The 18,506-nt window shown below is 39.4% G+C and overlaps 1 protein-coding gene across 4 annotated transcripts in view; it reads right to left on the reverse strand.

Annotated features, from left to right (window-relative positions):
• RTN4 (reticulon 4) overlaps window positions 1–18,506 on the reverse strand; it is a 76,111-nt gene that overhangs the window by 33,499 nt on the left and 24,106 nt on the right. Inside the window, exon 3 of one of the 4 annotated variants that reach the window (XM_037125776.2) lies at window positions 15,738–18,158. The exons of 2 other annotated variants lie outside the window; for them this stretch is intronic. In XM_037125776.2, coding sequence (XP_036981671.2) covers window positions 15,738–18,158 — 2,421 coding nt within the window. Of the gene's footprint in view, window positions 1–3,228; window positions 3,464–15,737; window positions 18,159–18,506 lie in introns of those variants that run through there. One more of the 4 variants, XM_037125779.2, reaches the window with a different exon arrangement.

Genomic DNA, 18,506 nt, shown 5'->3' on the forward strand with positions numbered 1-18,506 from the left:
CCTCACTGTAGGTATGTAGGAGTAAAGACAGTACCAGGCAGAATTTGGTGCGATTCCTGGTTCCAGGTCTCAGAATGCCCTCCCACAGATAAATGGGGACTGCTGGGTCCTCGCCGTACTCACTTGTCTCACTTTGCATGCGATACCCAATTCTTCATCATTAAACCTGTCCCTCCTCTGAGCTTCAGAAATGTCTACCCTCACTTCCTGTTTGAAGTTTCTGAAACTGACCCTGGTGTCATTTCTACCTCCTTTAGTTCTATCTCCACAAATACTAATGCACTAGCACTGCCGTTTCAGTCAAAATTCAAGGTTTGACTGAAATTGCATGTTGTCCTTTGAGTCCCTCCCTCACCCCAGTCCCACAAATCTGTGTCAAATGTCAAGTATTCCTTCTTTCCCAAATCTGTCACTTCCTTTTCATTTCTATTTCAAGCCAAGTTGAGACACTACTTGCTTTAAATTTGGGCACACAGTCATCCTGCTTTGTCTAAGTTCTTCTCCAAGTGACTTGACACAGCACCAAACCAGTCTTTCAAACCTGCATCATTTTATTACTCTCTCCTTGAAAACTTCCAAAGGCTTTTTATCTCCTTTATGATAAAGTCCAAAACCCAATGTCTTCTACAGTCTGGTCCAAACTATCTTTATAAAACCAGAGAACATCAGCACTGGGAGCCTAGAAATTTAAGTGTCTTACTCTGGCCCAAATCAAAACATACCAGAACAGAAACTTAAAAACCTAGACTGATGTTTCCTAAATCTGCCTGATTTTAACATGAATTATACCAGCACACGTGTAGCATAGAGACTGCCAGGCCCTTCAATGGTCAGTTCCGATTTGGTATGTCTGAGTGTGTGATCACAGGAACCTGTATTTTTAAGCAGCACTTCAGGGAAGTTTGAGGAAACTTGACCTAGATCTTGTAATCTTTTTAACCATACCAATCTTATCTTTCAACTACTGTCCTATAAATACTCTGTCCTACCCAGAAAGCTCTATTCAGTGTCTCAGCTAAATGTGCTGTGTTTAGTGGTTACATCATTCTCACCCCCACACCTACCCATTCCTTCTTATTTTATGCTCTTCAAAAATCTTTTGTCCGTCTTAAGGCTTTCCATATAACCAAGTACTGTGTAGATCTCACTTTTTTTTTAAAGTGTCCTGCTGGAAATAGAAAATCCAAGATGAAAAATATGTGAAGAACACAAATGATCAGTACTGGTCTTAGCCCAAAGGATACAATATCTTAAAAACTAGTTAATCAGTGTAGAAACCAAAAAACCAAAACAAAAACCTCAAATGACTTTAAGCACTGAAATGAGACTCTCTCTAACTCCCATTAGACCCCTGTACTTACTCATCCGAGAGAGACTTCACCACCACTAGCAGACTGGGTATGTTCCAATCACGGTGCTTAAGGGGGTGGGAGGCAGGGTGGGGTGGTAGGAGGCGCAGCAGAAAAGAATACAGACCTAAATATATTTTTAAAAATATAACTAAAGCCTAGATTAGGTTCTTTTCTCTACTATCACATGCTCTTCATAAAGTGAGGAAAATCTCATTCCATGTCAGTTTCAGCTTCTCCCTGATTTTCATTTAAGTCATAATATATAATCTACATTAAAACTAGCTGCTGAAGGAAATACTAAATTATGGCTTCACCAATAAATCAGGAAAACAGGTGAAGTTAGGCTTACCAAGTAAAAAAGCCAAAGACAAGCACTAAAAAATATTAGGCCATTACACTTACATACAAAGTGGGGACCCCCAGAGACACTGAAGAGTACATTTGATTTTATATTTAGTGCCTAAAAATTAAACAAATATCTAGTATAATATGGCCTATACTGGGTCTTAATTTTTCATGTCACAAAATATCCCTAAAGTAGTTCAGCAGATAAAGAACTCATGATGTTATTAAATGGTCTAAGATTTAAATAATTAATAAGAACCTTAATGATTTCAGAGTAGGCCCTGACATGAGGTTTCACCTATATTTAAAGCCTGTGTTTAATGCGTTTTCACTATTTTTCCTTATCAAAAACTAGTGTATCAATTCACTTTGTAATGCCAATGGTCAGAAGGATGAAAAAAGAAAAACCTTTTATTAAATTCACATGTAAAGAAACCATAAAGGTAAAAATCCAAAGCTGTACTTTTTTTCTTCTATAAATAGCTGTATCTCAATATGAACTCAATCTTAAACTCACCTTTTCCCCACATTTCTTTATTGAACAAATTAGTTAGAAGATATTGTGAAGGCTGCCGAAATTAGCTCCACATATTGCTTTTAGAAACATTATTACCAATCCTGTTGTAGAAGGATGTATTTTTAAAAAAATTATAAAACCTGCTTGTGTGGAATACCTAGTTGGACCACTTAATAGCTCTAATAATTTCAAAGATAATTTATTATAAGTAATCAAGATGCACCCAGCCTACCACCTTCTGTTTTTCTTAAATGGCACATTTAACATCTACAGAATAATTTTAAAATATTCATTACAGTCAACATTTTACCACATATGGGCTTAAATTCTTACACAATAATCCACTGAGACTTGAAAGGATCTAGGCTTTCAAGGGGGAGGAAAGAGGATTGAGATCAATGATTGGTTATTATAAGGATGAAGATTAGTGTCTTAAATATAGACATGTATTACAAACTACTGTGTATATATTTTAACAAGACACAAAAAATGTAATCTAGTTAAAAGGAGGCTGGTAGTAATTTTACAGGCTCAGTAACATTCCCAAAGAAGAAAACAGGCTTATTGCAAATGCAGTGTCCTGCTACCTACAAACCTTTGGATAGAATTTCAACTACACCGAGTCAGCTTTTTAAAAAAAAAAATTTAGGCATAGAAAATACATCATTATGAAATACAAAGACAGCTCTGTAGATGTATCACAACAAAGTAACCATCAGATGAAATGCATTAGAACTACAATGTTTAAAATGTGCAAGATTGCACAGAACCAAATCAACGACAGGACTGCAAAGACTAGACCGAATGCCAGAGAAAAAGAACAGCACGACATTCTCTCACACACAACCAAATGTAAAAACACTTGAAATCGCTGTTTTAATCCTTGACTCTTAAACCTTTCATAGGTTTCACTTTCAGTTCAACATATATCTACACTGCAAAGCTTATTCACAGAAATATGTTACTGGTCACACACACACAAAAACTGAACAGAAGATTAAAAAGCAGATATACCCTTGTCCTTCCAATTCTTCTTCTGACCGTCCATGTCTTGTCACGATCTGCCCTCCAGATGCAAGGATCAATTATGCATACCAACAGAGAGGTCGCAGCTGCAAAAATCCACCCTCCGAGACATGAACTATCTGCTTCCTCAACGCGAGCCTGCGGATCCTCTGCTGCACGGCTGCAGCAGGACCGGCGTCACCTGACGTCTTCTGGGTGTGGAGCAAGTCTGACGCAGTGCAATCTGTAACTAGGCTACTAATACTCAGGCACTACTGCCTTCCTTCTGTTTATTGTTCTAGTCTTTTGCTTGCTGCTCATAGCAAATGGAGCTACTTTTGCAGGGGGGAGGGGCATCCCACCGAAAGAAAGAGGGTGTTTTTGGCAGTTAACCAATGAATGTATTTGAAGTAAACCTAAGACCATGTAAGTTCTTGGTTTTGTTTCATTTTGAGAGATGGGTGAATTATACTGCTGGTTTTCAGTTTCATTTAACATTCTAAAATCAGTAGTTGCCTGTTAAGATAAAAATTGACCGATTGCAAAGTTTATGCATAGATATTATTACTCACCACATAGTAATTTCAAAGGTTCAATAGCATTCCTATGCAGAAGATCAAAAAGCAGATACACCATAGTCATTCAAATATTTCTTCTGACCGCCCGTGGTGTCATGATCTGCCCTCCTGATGCACCACAGAAAAGCTGCAACAGCTTTTGTTTCAAGGGTAACAGCTTACATTTCAAGCCTGAGAAATGCGGAGTCTCTTTTTACTTTCTCCTAAGTTTATAAATGCTTAAAGCATTCAAGCATTGTGTGTGTGTGTGTGTGTGTGTGTGTGTGTGTGTATGCAGACAACCACAAAGCCAAATTATTTGTTTAATATATGCTACTTCAATAGAAAAAACTTTTAATTCACTTTCAACAGTCTCATCTTTCTAATGCAATGCTATTTTTCCTTCTTCTACAATTATGGAATTTCAGAGTTACACTTATTCTGAATCATCACCTGCTCCAACTCAATCTTTCAATAATTATCTATTAGACAATGCTGCAGGAACTACTGATAAGACCTTTAGCTTGAGAAATATTCGTGTACTAATTACACTATCTGCCTTGGAAAAATGATATAAGACCAAACTCAAAATTTAATGATAAATACACAAAAACAAATCTAGGTACAGAATTTCTGAAATTGTTCGACTTCATAAAAGTGGCATTAATTCCAGTGCAGAACATTAGTCTATTAATATTCCACAACTGTGTTAACAGAGGCTACCATTTGACTAAGCAGAAGAGGCAACACATGACAAATCAGCTAAAATATTTTACAATGTGTGGTATGACAGAGTATAAGATATATAGCCTATGTACAAAAGTACACACTTCTCAAGACTAGACAGCTACACTAAAATAGATATATTTTCTGGAAATAAATAAAACTATGTGGGTTACAAAATCCTACAAAATTGTTAATGACAGAAGTGGCCTGAATATCAATGAGTCAGTTATTTCCCTATCTGCTTCTCTAACTCCAAACATAAAGCAAAGTAACTTTTAAAAAACGTCCGTATTCTCAGCTCAAGCTAATATTTAACATTAAACTTTAATCCCTGAACCCTTGTGTAATGCGCGATTTGAGAACCTGCTACCCAATCAGGTCACAGCTGAAAATGTCTGGCCTCACAGTAAAACAGTTTGAAATCCCCAACTATTCAGTAAGTACAAAATACTTCCTAGTAATGAACCCCATAAAACTGAAGGCCAATAAATACTTTGGTGTTAGAATAAAGCATCCAAAAACTACACCCGAACAAGTTTTCAAGTCGGAGATTACGACACTGACAGGGGGGGAGGGGGAAAGAGATCTCCACACCATTCACATCTTCCAGTACTTCACTTGGTTCCACAATTTTAAAAAACTGTCTGAGAAGACAAGAATGTATAGTTATACCCATTCATCTAAACATTAAATGTACTTAATAGCTCCCCTGGCAGATTAAAAAGTCAAGGTAGGAACCCTGGAAGTTCAACCTTACCCAGTAATATCTAATTCTTTAACTTATACGGGCTTTGCAATTTAGGCTACTATTAACCTTACAGGGAAAACTAGCTCATATAAATCAACTGAAATTTTGCCCATGTCTTTCTTAGAAAAGCTTTAAAACTAGAGTTATTTTTAGTCTGGTAAGCTAAGCAAAAAAAAAGTGCTTAAATTTTTAAATTTTGATGAGAAATTTATTAAAAATATAAAGCCATACGGGCTATGCTTATTGTAAGGATCAAATGAATTAGTATCTGCAAATGGCCTTACTTAGGACAGTGCCTGACAAAGAGTAGGCCCCATGTAAGCCCTACCTATTCACCATTAGTGTTATGCTGAAAATAAGTCAAACCACATCCTTGAAGCACATCTAAGAAAGCACACATATTGAGCTAAATCTAGGCAATAAACCTCAGAAGTGCTTATACACACAAATTATTGTTCTTTGCTATACAGCACTGTTATTCTCCAGCTGAGATCAATTTATTTATAGGTCTCATTCTACATTAAATTCCAACTTCACAGACAAATAAAGGACATAAACCTGTTTTAAAAAAACTTATCATTGATTTTGCTTTCCTTCAAATATTTAACAAAGGAAAAAATTTTCAATGACAATTTTCAAATAGAGCAGATAATCCCAACTTGCAAAACAGCACTTTGGTTATTTGGGATAAGAACCTATTTCCTCTTAAAAGGAGGGATTTCAAAGGAGGGGGGAACGACAGAGGAGTACTTTATTTATATTGCAAGGAAATGAAAGTGCTGTCTCAATTTTAAGTCCTACTTCGTATTACTGAGAAGGGGGAGGGGAGGAGATAGTCTCCTTTCCCTGAATTCAAAATCAGCCTTACGCAAAACTTTTGAAATAAACTGTTCAAAGTTCATGTCCAGCAACTTTCCATTCCTCAATCTCCATATCCCCAAATGCCGCCCTAGAGCGTGACAAAAGCCAATGGGGAGAACTTCCCCAAGCACGTCCCACCCCTAACCACGCTTCCCACCCCTAACCACGCTCAAAAACTGCCTGCAGGTCTTTGTTTCTCTTCTCAGCTCTCAAGTCAAAACTCTCGTTTTCTTAGTGCACTCATCTCATTGGCAGGAACATGACACAGTTATACTGATTTCTACTAAAGAATTTAAAAACTACTTTCTCTACAGTCGTGTGTGTGTGTGTGTGTGTGTGTGTGTGTGTGTGGTTTGTATCCAAGTGGCAGGGTTTCAGACACCACAAGGCTGGAGTCTAGAATAGGCAGCGATATGTAAGCTGTAGATCTGCCCTAGCCGGTCCTCCCGAGATTCTTCCTTTCCCATTTCTTTCCTTCCTCTTCTTCTGGACCCCAGGAAAATGTGGTTTTGTTTTGCTTTCTTTACAATGTTCAGAGATAAAAAGAAATAAAGTGGAAAAGAGGATGTCATTTGGATTGAAAGTACTACTCTAAACTGAGGATTGCTTGCTTGTATATAATTCTTGATAGCTAAAATAATTACTTCCACTTCTGATAATAGAAAACGGCACTCTTTAAAAAAAAAATTATAGCTACACGGTAGTTCTGAACTTCAAAACTTCATCATTCTCAGATATGAAACTAAACACATGTCTCACTACTGAAGGTATTAAACAGCACTGTTAATATGCTGTAATATAATGCCCTCTATGGACTAAATTATAGCACTTCAACATCAACTCTGAATTGAACCTTAAGACATTGAGTAATACTTTAGAAAATGAACGACGAGTTAAAATGTCAAAAAATGAGCATTTTAGAGTCTATAAACAATTTCACATAAGTTGCTAAAAAATTAATACTACAATCTGTAAAGTTGAAAGTGATACTTATTCAATAAGAACTACAAAAATGCTGACTTCTTGTATTATAATCTAAAATAAATATACAGATATTGCAAAAGAGCCAAAGGATTCTTAAATTTAGAATTTAAAACTAATAGCCATTTGACTCTGAAACTTCACAACCTTTTAAGTTTTTGTTAAAGAACACAGGTCTGGGGGAATCTTTAAGGTCGTTTCATAACGTTGGTAACAGCATGATTCAAGCATTTGTTCGATTCAGTGCAATGCGTTGACATTCAAAATCCTTTTATAAAGTCGTTCGTAGTGTGAAGCAAATACCCACCACTCAATTTCTCTGCCCAACTAAATATATTCCATGTGGTCAACTACAGGGCGTCCCGCAGACTTCATGTTCTGTCTACAACACTAGATGGCACCAACACCCAGAGTCCAGTTGACGTCCGACTCAGGGTGTGCTGTGTGGGGGAGCGGAGCAGTTTTCATATTCCCTGCGTTCCTGTGTTCCCTAGGATTGCTTCCGGGTACTAAGGAACAGACTAGAGTATGATGGGAATAAGAAAACAATTTCACCACCAAAAAGCACGCAGGATAAAACAATCTCTGATGGAATTCAAAGTCAATTTTAAATAGATCAGAATTAAATGTAAAAATGAACCTATAAATAAGTTATAGTTTTCTCTATTTGCAGATTTAAAATGTTCACTGAAATGTAAAGCAAAATAAAAATTCTTTAGAAAACTGAGGGCAAATGGAACATGACAAGGTTTGCATCCTTTGTATATACAGAACTCTCAAAATTAGAAATGAATATCTAATTTTAAAATGGGCAAAGTATATGAACAGGCAACTCATTCACACACACCAAATACAAGCAGCCAGTAAATATATGGAATATGCTCACCTTCACTAGTAACCAAAGCTCAAAACAGCAACATATCACTTTAACCTATCAAACTCATACAGGGTGTTTTTTTAATGGCAAGTACAGAATGTCTGAAAGAATACATTAACAAATACAAATAAGTCATGTAAGTGACTCTAGGAAGGAGCACTAAGTGTCTACTTAAAATAGGAAGATCTACTATCACTGTAGTTTTTGAATTTTGTATAATGTGAAAGAAAATATTATCTACCCAAAAAATCAACCTGGATAACAGAGAAATGGATGTTTTCCTACTGTGAAAGGGGTAGTGCTTTTCTGACAGCCAGTTTTTCCAAAACTCTTAAAAATGCCCATCACTATGTACCTAGAATTTTATTTCTAGTAATTTGTAGGAAAGACTAATTCAGAGATATGTAAAACATATTTAAAGAGGTTTGTAACAGAATTAGTTATAAATAAAAAAGTTGGAGACTTCCACCAAGATGGAGGTACAGGTGGATGTGCCGTGCCTTCTCACACAACCAAGTTTAGGGACAACTAAATATTAGCAACACCAAACACAGCCAGAACATGGAAAATTGAACTTTTCGGAAGTCCGTTAAAAACAAATTCTGCAGCCTGACCGGTAAGGGGCAAAACCAGTGGCTGGTGGAACGGGATTGCACAGGAAAACTCGGTCAGACGGGCTCAGGCGCGGAATCCAGACGCGGAATCCAGGCGCAGGGTTGGACCTAGTGAGCGACCGAGCGAGTGACCAGGCGAGCGACCGCGGAGGAGACAGCGGGGAAGCAGTGCTGCGTGTTGACTGTGGTCGCCTATTTGTGCGCAAGTGGACAGGCGAGGGAGTGGGCGGTTGGACCGGGCTGGCATCCCCGCTGCAAGCTGCAGTAGAGGGCGCCGCCATTTCCCCGCTCTGACCACGCCCCCACATACAGCGTCACAACCCAGGGACCTGGGAGTCCAAGGCGCCGCTTCTCACACTTAAAGGGCACGAACAGACCAAAAATGTCGCAAATTCTCAAAGTCCCTGAGCCCATAGACCTAAGCGATGAAGAATAGCAAAACTCTCAGACGCACAGTTTAAAACACTGGTCATCAGGATCCTCACAGAACTGGTTGATTATAGCCACAAATTAGAGAAACATATGAAGGCAAAACTAATTGAAATGAATGGAATTGCACAGGAAACCAATAGCAATGAAAAGGAAACTGGGACTCAAATCAATGGAGTGGACCAGAAGAAAGCAAATAATGGCCAAACAGAAAAGAGTCAGGAAGCAAGAATTCAAAGAAATGAGGAGAGTCTTAGGAACCTCCAGGACATCTTTAAACGCTCCAATATCCGAATTATAGGGGTACCAGAAAGGGGAAAGGCACAGCCACCAGTGGAAAACTTATTTGCACAAATAATAAAGGAAAATTTCCCCAATCTGGCAAAGGAAATAGACTTCCAGGAAATCCAGGAAGCTCAGAGAGTAACAAAGACGTTGGACCCAAGAAGGAACACACCAAGGCACATCATCATTACATTAGCCAAAATTAAAATGAAGGAGAGAATCCTAGAAGCAGCAAGAGCTAAGGGGACAGTCACCTACAAAGGAGTCCCCATCAGACTGTCAGCAGATTTCTCAAAAGAGACCTTACAGGCAAGAAGGGGCTGGAAAGAGGTATTCCAAGTCATGAAATCCAAAGACCTACAACCAAGATTGCTCTACCCAGCAAAACTTTCATTTAGAATGGAAGGACAGATAAAGTGCTTCTCAGATAAGATCAAATTCAAGGAGTTCATCATCACCAAGCCCTTATTATATGAAATGTTAAAGGGACGTATCTAAGAAAAAGAAGTTAAAGAAACATGAACAGTGAAAGGACAGCAAACTCACAGTTATTAACAACCACACCTAAAACGAAAGCAAACTAAAAGGACAGCTAGATCAGGAGTGGAAACATAGAAATGAAGATCTCAAGGAGGGTTAGCAACAGGGGAGTGGGAGGAGGAGATGGGGGGAGAAGGTACAGAAAATAAGTAGCATAGACAGTAGATAGAAAATAGATGGGGGGGGGCAAGAATAGCATGGGAAATATAGAACCTAAAGGACTTGAGACACATGGTCATAAACTAAAGGGGGGTAATGGTGGGGATGGGGGGGTAGGGTGGAGGGGAATGAAGGGGGGAATAGAACAACTGTAACAGCATAATCAATTAAAAAATAAAAATTAAAAATAAATTTTATGTGATCTAAATAAATAAATAAATAAGTTGGGAGATAATCTAAGGGTCCAACAATAGCAAACTGATTAAATTGCAGTCAAACCTCGGTTCTTGAACGTCTTGGTGCTTGAACAATTCTGTTCTTGACCAAGATGTTCACGGAAAAAAATGCCTTGGTTGTCTCACAAAACTTCAGGTCTCGATCCTCTCCCCAACAACCCTTTCCGGCTGATACCTGTACGACCTGCCACGCATCTCTCGGGCAACAAAGGAGATTTGGTTTTCAAACAAATCGCTTCTCAAAGTTTTCCAGAACGAATTAAGCCGAGAATTGAGGTTGGAAAAAGGACCTTTGTGGAATTGTAAAAGAACTAGTATAAATAAGAAAAGCCAATGTCTGAAACACTGGGGAAGCTCCAAGGTATTGTACTTACTGTAATATTTACTATGTAAAACCTTGGGAAAGTTTCTAACATCCCTAGACTAAGGTTTTGTCATCCATAAAATGGTTTCTTCTTTCAGGTTACGGTGGAGAATAAATGCAATGAGTAGGTAAAAGTGCCTGGTGCTTAGGTTTAGATAAATGGCAGTCTCCCCTTTCCCAGTAAAATAAAAATCCAGGCTCTGATCTTAGAAACAAATGATTCTAACTGTATTTCAAATGAATATCATAACCACACTAAAGGTGGAGAAAGTAAAAAAGGGGTACTTATCCAAGTAACTTGTATTTGACGATGTGCATTCAGTCTTGGGCAAGGTTGGAAGACGGAGGTTTGCAAAATGATCTGAATTCTTTTATTATGTTTATTATAATGATATTTGAGAGTGGTCTAAAACTGCTTTAGATGTATTAAAGAATTAAGCAAATGAGCATGTGTTTCGGTGGTGTTGGGAACAGGGTTTTCACTATAGGAGGAACATACCAATATGAAATGAGGGGAGAAAGAAATAATTCTCTGGGAAGGGACCGAAGGTATCTGTGAGCATTCGTGATTTCATAAATACGTGTATGTGCTTATGTTTCGTTGTATGTATGAGTGTACATAAGCATTTTCTAGCTCTGTTCACTTCGAGGGCTAACATGGGAAGGCCACACAGTAGTGAGGAGCACGACTAGATCTTGCTCTTGATCTCTAACGACGTCCCCACTGGGAGGAATCAGGGAGGGATCTCCGAAGACACGGCTGATTCCAGGTCTGGGGGCAGAACGGGCATGAGATGCGCCTACATTTCGTCACTTTACAAAAGTAAGAAGTGCTTCCCTCTCCACCCCAAACGGGACAGCTCCACTCCCTGCGCCAACTGGCAGAGGGATCCTCCAAATCTGGGACAATTTACAACCAACGTAAGTAATGAAATATAAACCACTGAGAATAAAATAGAAATCCATGGATATAGACTGATAATTAACTAATTCATTCATGGAGAAAGGGGACTCTTATTAACAGTAAAATGCCAAGGCTTGATTGATAAGTACAGGAATGTTAAAATTCAAAAGTGATCACTTTGCAGACTTACTGGTGAAGATTGACTCCAGTGAGAATCATCAATGGATATAAATCTGGCAAGGCAGGGGCAGGATTTTAATGAGGAGCAGGATATTTGCGTGGTCTTCAAGTATCACCCCTCAGAATGTAAGTTGTAAGGGAGGAAGAAAGCCTAATTATGCAATAAGGAAATCAGAGACCACCTTATTAACCTCATCAATGAGGGACTGATGGATAGTGGGTATCTCCAAATATAATACCATGAGAACATTACACATCCTCTTCATTTTGGCCATGAACCCATAACCTCAATCCAATCACTAAGAAACATTTGACAAATGCAAAATGAGGAATATTCTATTAAAAAGGTAGAGGGAGCCCTGGCTGGTGTGGCTCAGAGGATTGAGTGCCCACCTGCAAACCAAAAAGTCGCTGGTTCACATGCTGGGTTGCAGGACATGTCCCCAGCAGGGGGTGCAAGAGAAGCAACCACACGCTGATGTTTCCCTCTTTCTCCATCCCTTCCCCTCTCTAAAAATAAATAAATAAAATCTAAAAAAAAGGCAAAGGGAGAAGGGCTTCTCTTTTTCAAAAATGTTCATGTCCTAAGAGATAATAACTAGAATTGTTCAGGATTAAAGGAGCCAAAAGCAACATGACCACTAAATGTACAACTTGGCCCTAGACTGGATTTTGCAGTAGAGGACACTATAAAGGACATTATGAGGTCATAACACAAGTAGAATACAAATAGTAGATTTAAAAAAAGGATTGTATCAGTGTGAACTTACGAAGTTAAAAGCTGGACTGAGGATATGTAAGAGAACACCATTCCCTTTTCAAATAGAGTCCAGCAGAAGTAATGCCTGCTTCAGTCTGGTTGGTAGGGTAATAATATGGGTGTAATAATTTATAGTTTTGACTTGAACATTTCACCTAAAATTTCATATGGTGTGCTTGAGTGTGGTATTGTTGTGTTACAGAGCTACAAGTTTATGACTTTGTACTAAAAGATTTTGTCATAAAATAGGGGTGTTATTTGTGCCGGGCCCTGTAGTTAGGATAAAACAATGGTACATAACTTACTCTCAAATGGTCCAGGAAAAACATGGATGTGTTTCTGTACCCATATCTAATTATCTGCAGAATGAGATCATAAATGCTAAAGCAAATGGGGAAAAATGTTAAAGAGTAAATTTAGATGAAGTGCACATTCTTTGTACTATTTTTATTTTTTTCCATTTTAATTGTGGGAACAAAGACTGGTTTTGTAAAGGAGATGGGCAAGATATTATGATGCAGAATTTGATCCCTTATTGACAGTTTGTCATGATAAATTTTGTCCAAAACTATCAACATGTATTTTGACGTGTTGTACTGACTGGAAATTGCATGAGGGCAGGACTCTGTCTCAGTCCCATCTTTTCACCCCTGGTCTTCGCCCCCACTGTCCTCACCACACTGCCGTGGGCAGCTCAGATTCTTACTGTTTCCCCCTACCCAGTTTATCTTGCCGTTAGAAACCTCCATTACCCTGTGAACCATCTACCCTAATCTTCAACTTGACTCAACGCTTCCTTCCATTACTTCCCTTCACTGAAACCTGGCTCTTCTTTCTTGAGGATGCGGCCTTCTGTGTGGAACTCTCCAATAAAGACGGTTTTATTCTCTGAAACCCTGCATCCAGGAAGGGAGGAAGGGAAGTCAGTACCTTCTTGCTCACAAATACTGCTTCCAAACCACTATTTCTGAGGCCCCGGCCACAAGTCTCAGCTATTCAGCGATGTCATTCCTTATCTTTCCTTACTGCTTCCATCCACCATCCTGCTAGTTGCCTCGCAGCCCTCGACCCAAGTCTCTCGTCTGAGCTCCTAATCCTCCTGTCTACCCCAAGTCCTGCTATCATCCCAGGTGATTTCAGCGTCCTGTGTAACGGCAGTCCAGCATCTTGGCCTCACGGTTCACCTGACTTTACCTCTAGCAACCTTCACACCACTCAGATTTAGCCCTTGCCTCAAGGCCACATCCTGGCCATTAACAACCTGGAATTATAAATTCAACCTCTAACACACCCACAATCCTACTTTGACTGCAGCCGCCTCTCATTCTGGTATTCATATTTATTACTACTTCCCTTGGCTCTTAGAGACCTCACATTCTTTAATCTATTAATATATAATATATAAATATAATTTGGACCTCACATTCTTTGATATTCTATTATCTACCAACCCCTTATCCTTTCCTCTTTACATTCTTCAACTTAGATTAAACCCATCACTTCAAATTACTCTCGCTGTTCTATTATCTTCACCTCCTTTCACTCACTGTCTTTCCACTGGGCCCGAACACATCCTTGAGTCAGTACGAGCAGCTGCCTTTCTGAAGCCAGGGCCACTCAGACCATCCTCCGACCTTGACCACGCTCTTCCTGCGACACCTCTGTGTCCCTGCTCAGAAGGTATTGACGGTGCAGTTCTTTCTTGGCAATGACCTACCACACACCTTTAAAGAATAAAACATCAACAAGCCCTCAACTCCCAGCTACAAAACACTAGCTGTATCAACACCCATCATTTTCCTTTTATTCACTACAACCGAAGCCCTTCGAAATTCTCCCTCCTCTGTAAGCTAATTCCTCCACCTGAGTTCTTGATCTCAACCCCTCCCCTCCTGACTCTCTACATGCACCTTCAATCGGACATGGAATTAGACTCCAATTTCTTTTTTTAAAAAATTGGGGGGCACTCTTCAACCCCATAATTCTGCCCCCCTTGCATTGCTAATCCTCTCCACGTTCTCAAACTTCTTAAAATTATCAACATTCAGCCTCCATTTTCTCAAATTCCACTGGGTCCTCGGATCTAGCGCTGCCCACTCACACTGTCAGGCCAACACCTTCCCTTCTTTTTGATAAATGATCAATCCGTAAGTGAGCTAACATGTGATGATGCTGAGCAACCCTTCCACCTTTAAATCTTCCTCTTCTCATGGTTTCCCCTAGTTGATCTGTAGCTTTAATTACTATCCCCGAGCCCATAGCAAATATACACATACAAGCAAAGTCGCTCTCAATGTATAATATCTATCACTTCTTGAATGTTCCCTAGACACCTTAACACCAACATATTTAATTTTTTTTATCTTCTCTCCTTAAAACCCCCACTTCATTGTCTCACGTTCCCTAACTCAGTTTCTCACACTGCCGCCCAGGTGTTTGCACAGTCATCTTTAACTCCTCCCCTTACCTCTCCTGTCCACATCCAATCAAACACCAAGCCCTGGGTCATCATGCTCATCCCACTGCCTTAATGTCCGAAAGCTCCTCTTTCTTAGACTGTGGCCACAATTTCTAAACTGGAGACTCTGGCAGTAATGCTACCCATCTCCAATACATAAGTATATTCAGTAAAACACACATAATGACTACATGTTTCACACAACTAAATCAGAATGCTAAATAAAAAAGACACGTGCAAGTCACTTTACACAACTCAGGTAACGGGAGATGCAGAGTCAAAGGAACACATGAGAATCGGTACTTTTCAGAAAAATTCATAATAGCGTTCCTCAATTCATACTTTCCAACAAAATGTGTACTAGTCAGCATGCATAACTTATACCTGTTACTGAAAAATACTGCATTATACTGAAATATTAGAAAAGTTATAGAAATGTTCTTTTATTAAAAATTTAAGAAGAATTAATTCTGGGAAAACAAAAGTAAATGCACCTGCAAATATTTTGTCTTAATACCTCTTGCTCTTCGTGCCATCAGAAAACACTGAAGCAAAAGAAATAACACTGAAGCCAATTCGAACAAAAGTTTTTTTCTGGTTCCCTGACAATATAGAAATGAACAACGAATAATTGTGTGGAAAAGTTAAGAGCAAGGATGAATGATGAATGCAAGAGGGGTAGGAAAAGCACCGAGACCTTTAATGAGACAGTAGAAAAATATCCTTAATAGGATGCACTGGACATCATGAATGTAACATACTACACCAAATGTAGTGGAATGTTCCATGGGAAGTCAGAAGGTGGAAAGAAAGCACAAAACAATGTGTGGACTGATTACCTGAAGTTTTACTCAGCTCTGCTGAAAATATAGCAGATGGTGATCTGTTCTCTTTTTCTGTACCCGAAGGAAGTTTTTTCTCAGCTTCTTTCACAAGAACTTTGGGTTTAACCACATCGCCTATCTCTGTTTGAGTGGCCAAAGCAGGAACCGCTGGAGGCAGCAAGGGTACCTTTGAGATATCAGACCTATCTTTGGAGACTTCATCTGGGACATGGGCTTCATCTTCACCTTTACGTTGTACATTCTTGAAAAAAAGGTCGCGCGGTAATTCTGAGCAAGGCAATGGCCCAGCTCCACCCTCGGCGTTCGCAGTCTCACCTTCGTGGGCCACTTCTAGGTCAGTGTATTCCCTCACTAACTTAGAGGAATCAGTTCTAGAACTGACAAATGTGGGGAACTCGTCTATGATCTCAATTGGAGACGAATCTGAAAATGTTTCACTCTCTCTTATTTTTGCTTCCTGAGCAATAAATAAGCCATCATTTGAAGAAACTGCAGTACTGAGCTCCTCCATCTGCAAAGGAGTTTTCTCCTTTTGGGTCAATGTTGGAACTTCACCAGGTGATGAGGTACCTTTTGTGGCATCTAAATTAGGCTGAAAGGATTCCAAATACGGCTTTCCCCCCTTAGGGGGTGGTGGTGAAGCACTGAGTTTTTCCTTATTTGCCTGTTCTAACATTAACTCAGGTGCAGTTTCAATGAGATTTTCCTTTACAAGTATCACAGCTTCATCTTGTTTTTGTGGAACTTCAGGTATTGAATCATCACTAAATAAGTCAACTGGCTCAGAATCAGGTGAGGAATCTTCACCTGGCTCAGAATGGTCAGGACCCGGCTGTGCAGCCTTTGCTATTTCTGAATGGTTAGAGAAATCTGCGGTCGTTTCAGTAGAGACCTTTGTTCCTTTAATTAGATCACATGCAATCGATATATAAGGAGCTTCTGTTTCTTGAACACCTACAGTAATACTTTCGGGCTCTTTAACTTCTTCCTTTGTTCCTGATACTTTCTTGATTTTCAGGGACACATTCATGGCCTCTTCATATGGTGGTGGATTTTCGGGCTCAAGTTTTACGCTTTCATAATTAACTGAAAGAGGAGCTTCTAATGGTGAGGAGCTGGGCTGCACTGCAGAAGCACCAGCAGCAGGAACTACAGAATTCACCGGTGCTTCCATAACAATGTCAGGCAAAACCGGTGAAGGAGTAGCTTCGGATTCTTCGAATGTTGGGCAAAGCTGTGCTACAGGGTACAGTGACTCCTGCACAGCTTCTGATGTTTGAACCAAGTCCATTTTTGTTTCAAAAGCGATCTTTGTACCTGTAGCTTCATTCAATTCGCTTTCACATGCTCCCTGTACTAAGTCTGGGGTCAGACCTTCAGGCATGCTTGCCACCACCTCCCCAGGCACCTTCGATAAATCATCTCTTGTGACATAATCTGCCTCAGAACCCTGAGTTGCTATCAGGAAAGGGTTTAATGACTTGGCACCACTATTCTTCTCTGTTCCAATCTGGGCCTTCTTTTCTTCTATTTTTTTTTCATCTGTCTTATTTTCTGAAGTATGGTCTTCCAACATAGGAAAAATGTTTGTTGAAATGCTTTCGGTTGCTGTTGGGTTGAAGGGGGCACACGTGATGTATGCTCCTGAACCATCCTTCACGGCTTCAGGTGTACTGGGAAAAGAAGTATCATCATTGCTGCTCTCACTATCTCTTTCACGATGTGGTTGGTCAACACTGTCACCAAAACGCTTCTTATCCACTTTACTCTCCAACTTGCTCTCTATCTCATCTGCAGTAGCCAGCGCATCACTATATTGCTTATTAGCACCTTTCACTCCCCAGGCCTGCTCAAAGGGTTTGAAGTCTGCATACTCCTCTCTCAAATGAGCCCCTGCTGCAAGTCCCTTTTCATTAAAACTGTCCTTTGTTTTTTCTGGAGACACAATTTTGTTCTCTTCTTTAACGAAGTTAGTAAGAGCTATAGGTGACTCTTGTTGCTTACGGAGGATGTTATTACTAACTAAATCCGCCTCTTCATCTTTATTCTTCACAATTATTTCTTCCCTAGGGTTTGCTACCGTGGTGGCAGGTTCTGCTTTTGGAGAGGCACTGAACGATGATTCCATTACTGAGTATTCCAATTCTGAAAACTCTGTGAAATCTTTGTCTACAAATGGATTTTTTGCCTTTTCTGGGAACTCTTTAGAAGCTTCCTTTGAAGTTTCTTGAATTGTTCTTTTGGTGGATAATCCTGCTGGTAAATTACCAAGGTATTCATGTTCTTTAAAAGAAGCAGTGGAGAGGGGAGACAGAGAAGGAAGAGGAGCAGCAGATTCAAGCAGGACAGATGGGAAATCCTCTTGACCAGCGGAAACAGTGTTACCTGGCTGCTCCTTCAAGTCCATAATTTTTTCTGTGACCATGGACAGAAAGGAAAGTTAGAGAATGCCAGTGTTCTCAGAGGTAATGCAAGTTTTATTGCAGATTCAAAATAGTGTTAGTAAAGACTTACTATTAACTAAAATTAAATGTAATATCTAATGAACAGAAAACAAGTAGGCTGAAATCATTACTAAAAGTTAAAGCTATTGTCAATAAAGCCTGTGTATGGCTACAAAATTATATGCTATGCAAAAACATAAATCAAGTTTTTGAGAAAAACCTCAAGTATAATCACCAAAAAAGCTGTTATCTCATTTTAGAAGAAAAAAAAAGGATTTCAGAAGATAGTTTGACAGTATAGAAAAGAAAGGGCATTGGA

The sequence above is a fragment of the Artibeus jamaicensis genome, unplaced genomic scaffold (genome assembly GCF_021234435.1).
Source record: "Artibeus jamaicensis isolate MK-2021 breed Jamaican fruit bat unplaced genomic scaffold, CSHL_Jam_final contig_465, whole genome shotgun sequence".
NCBI classification, from domain to species: Eukaryota; Metazoa; Chordata; class Mammalia; order Chiroptera; family Phyllostomidae; genus Artibeus; species Artibeus jamaicensis.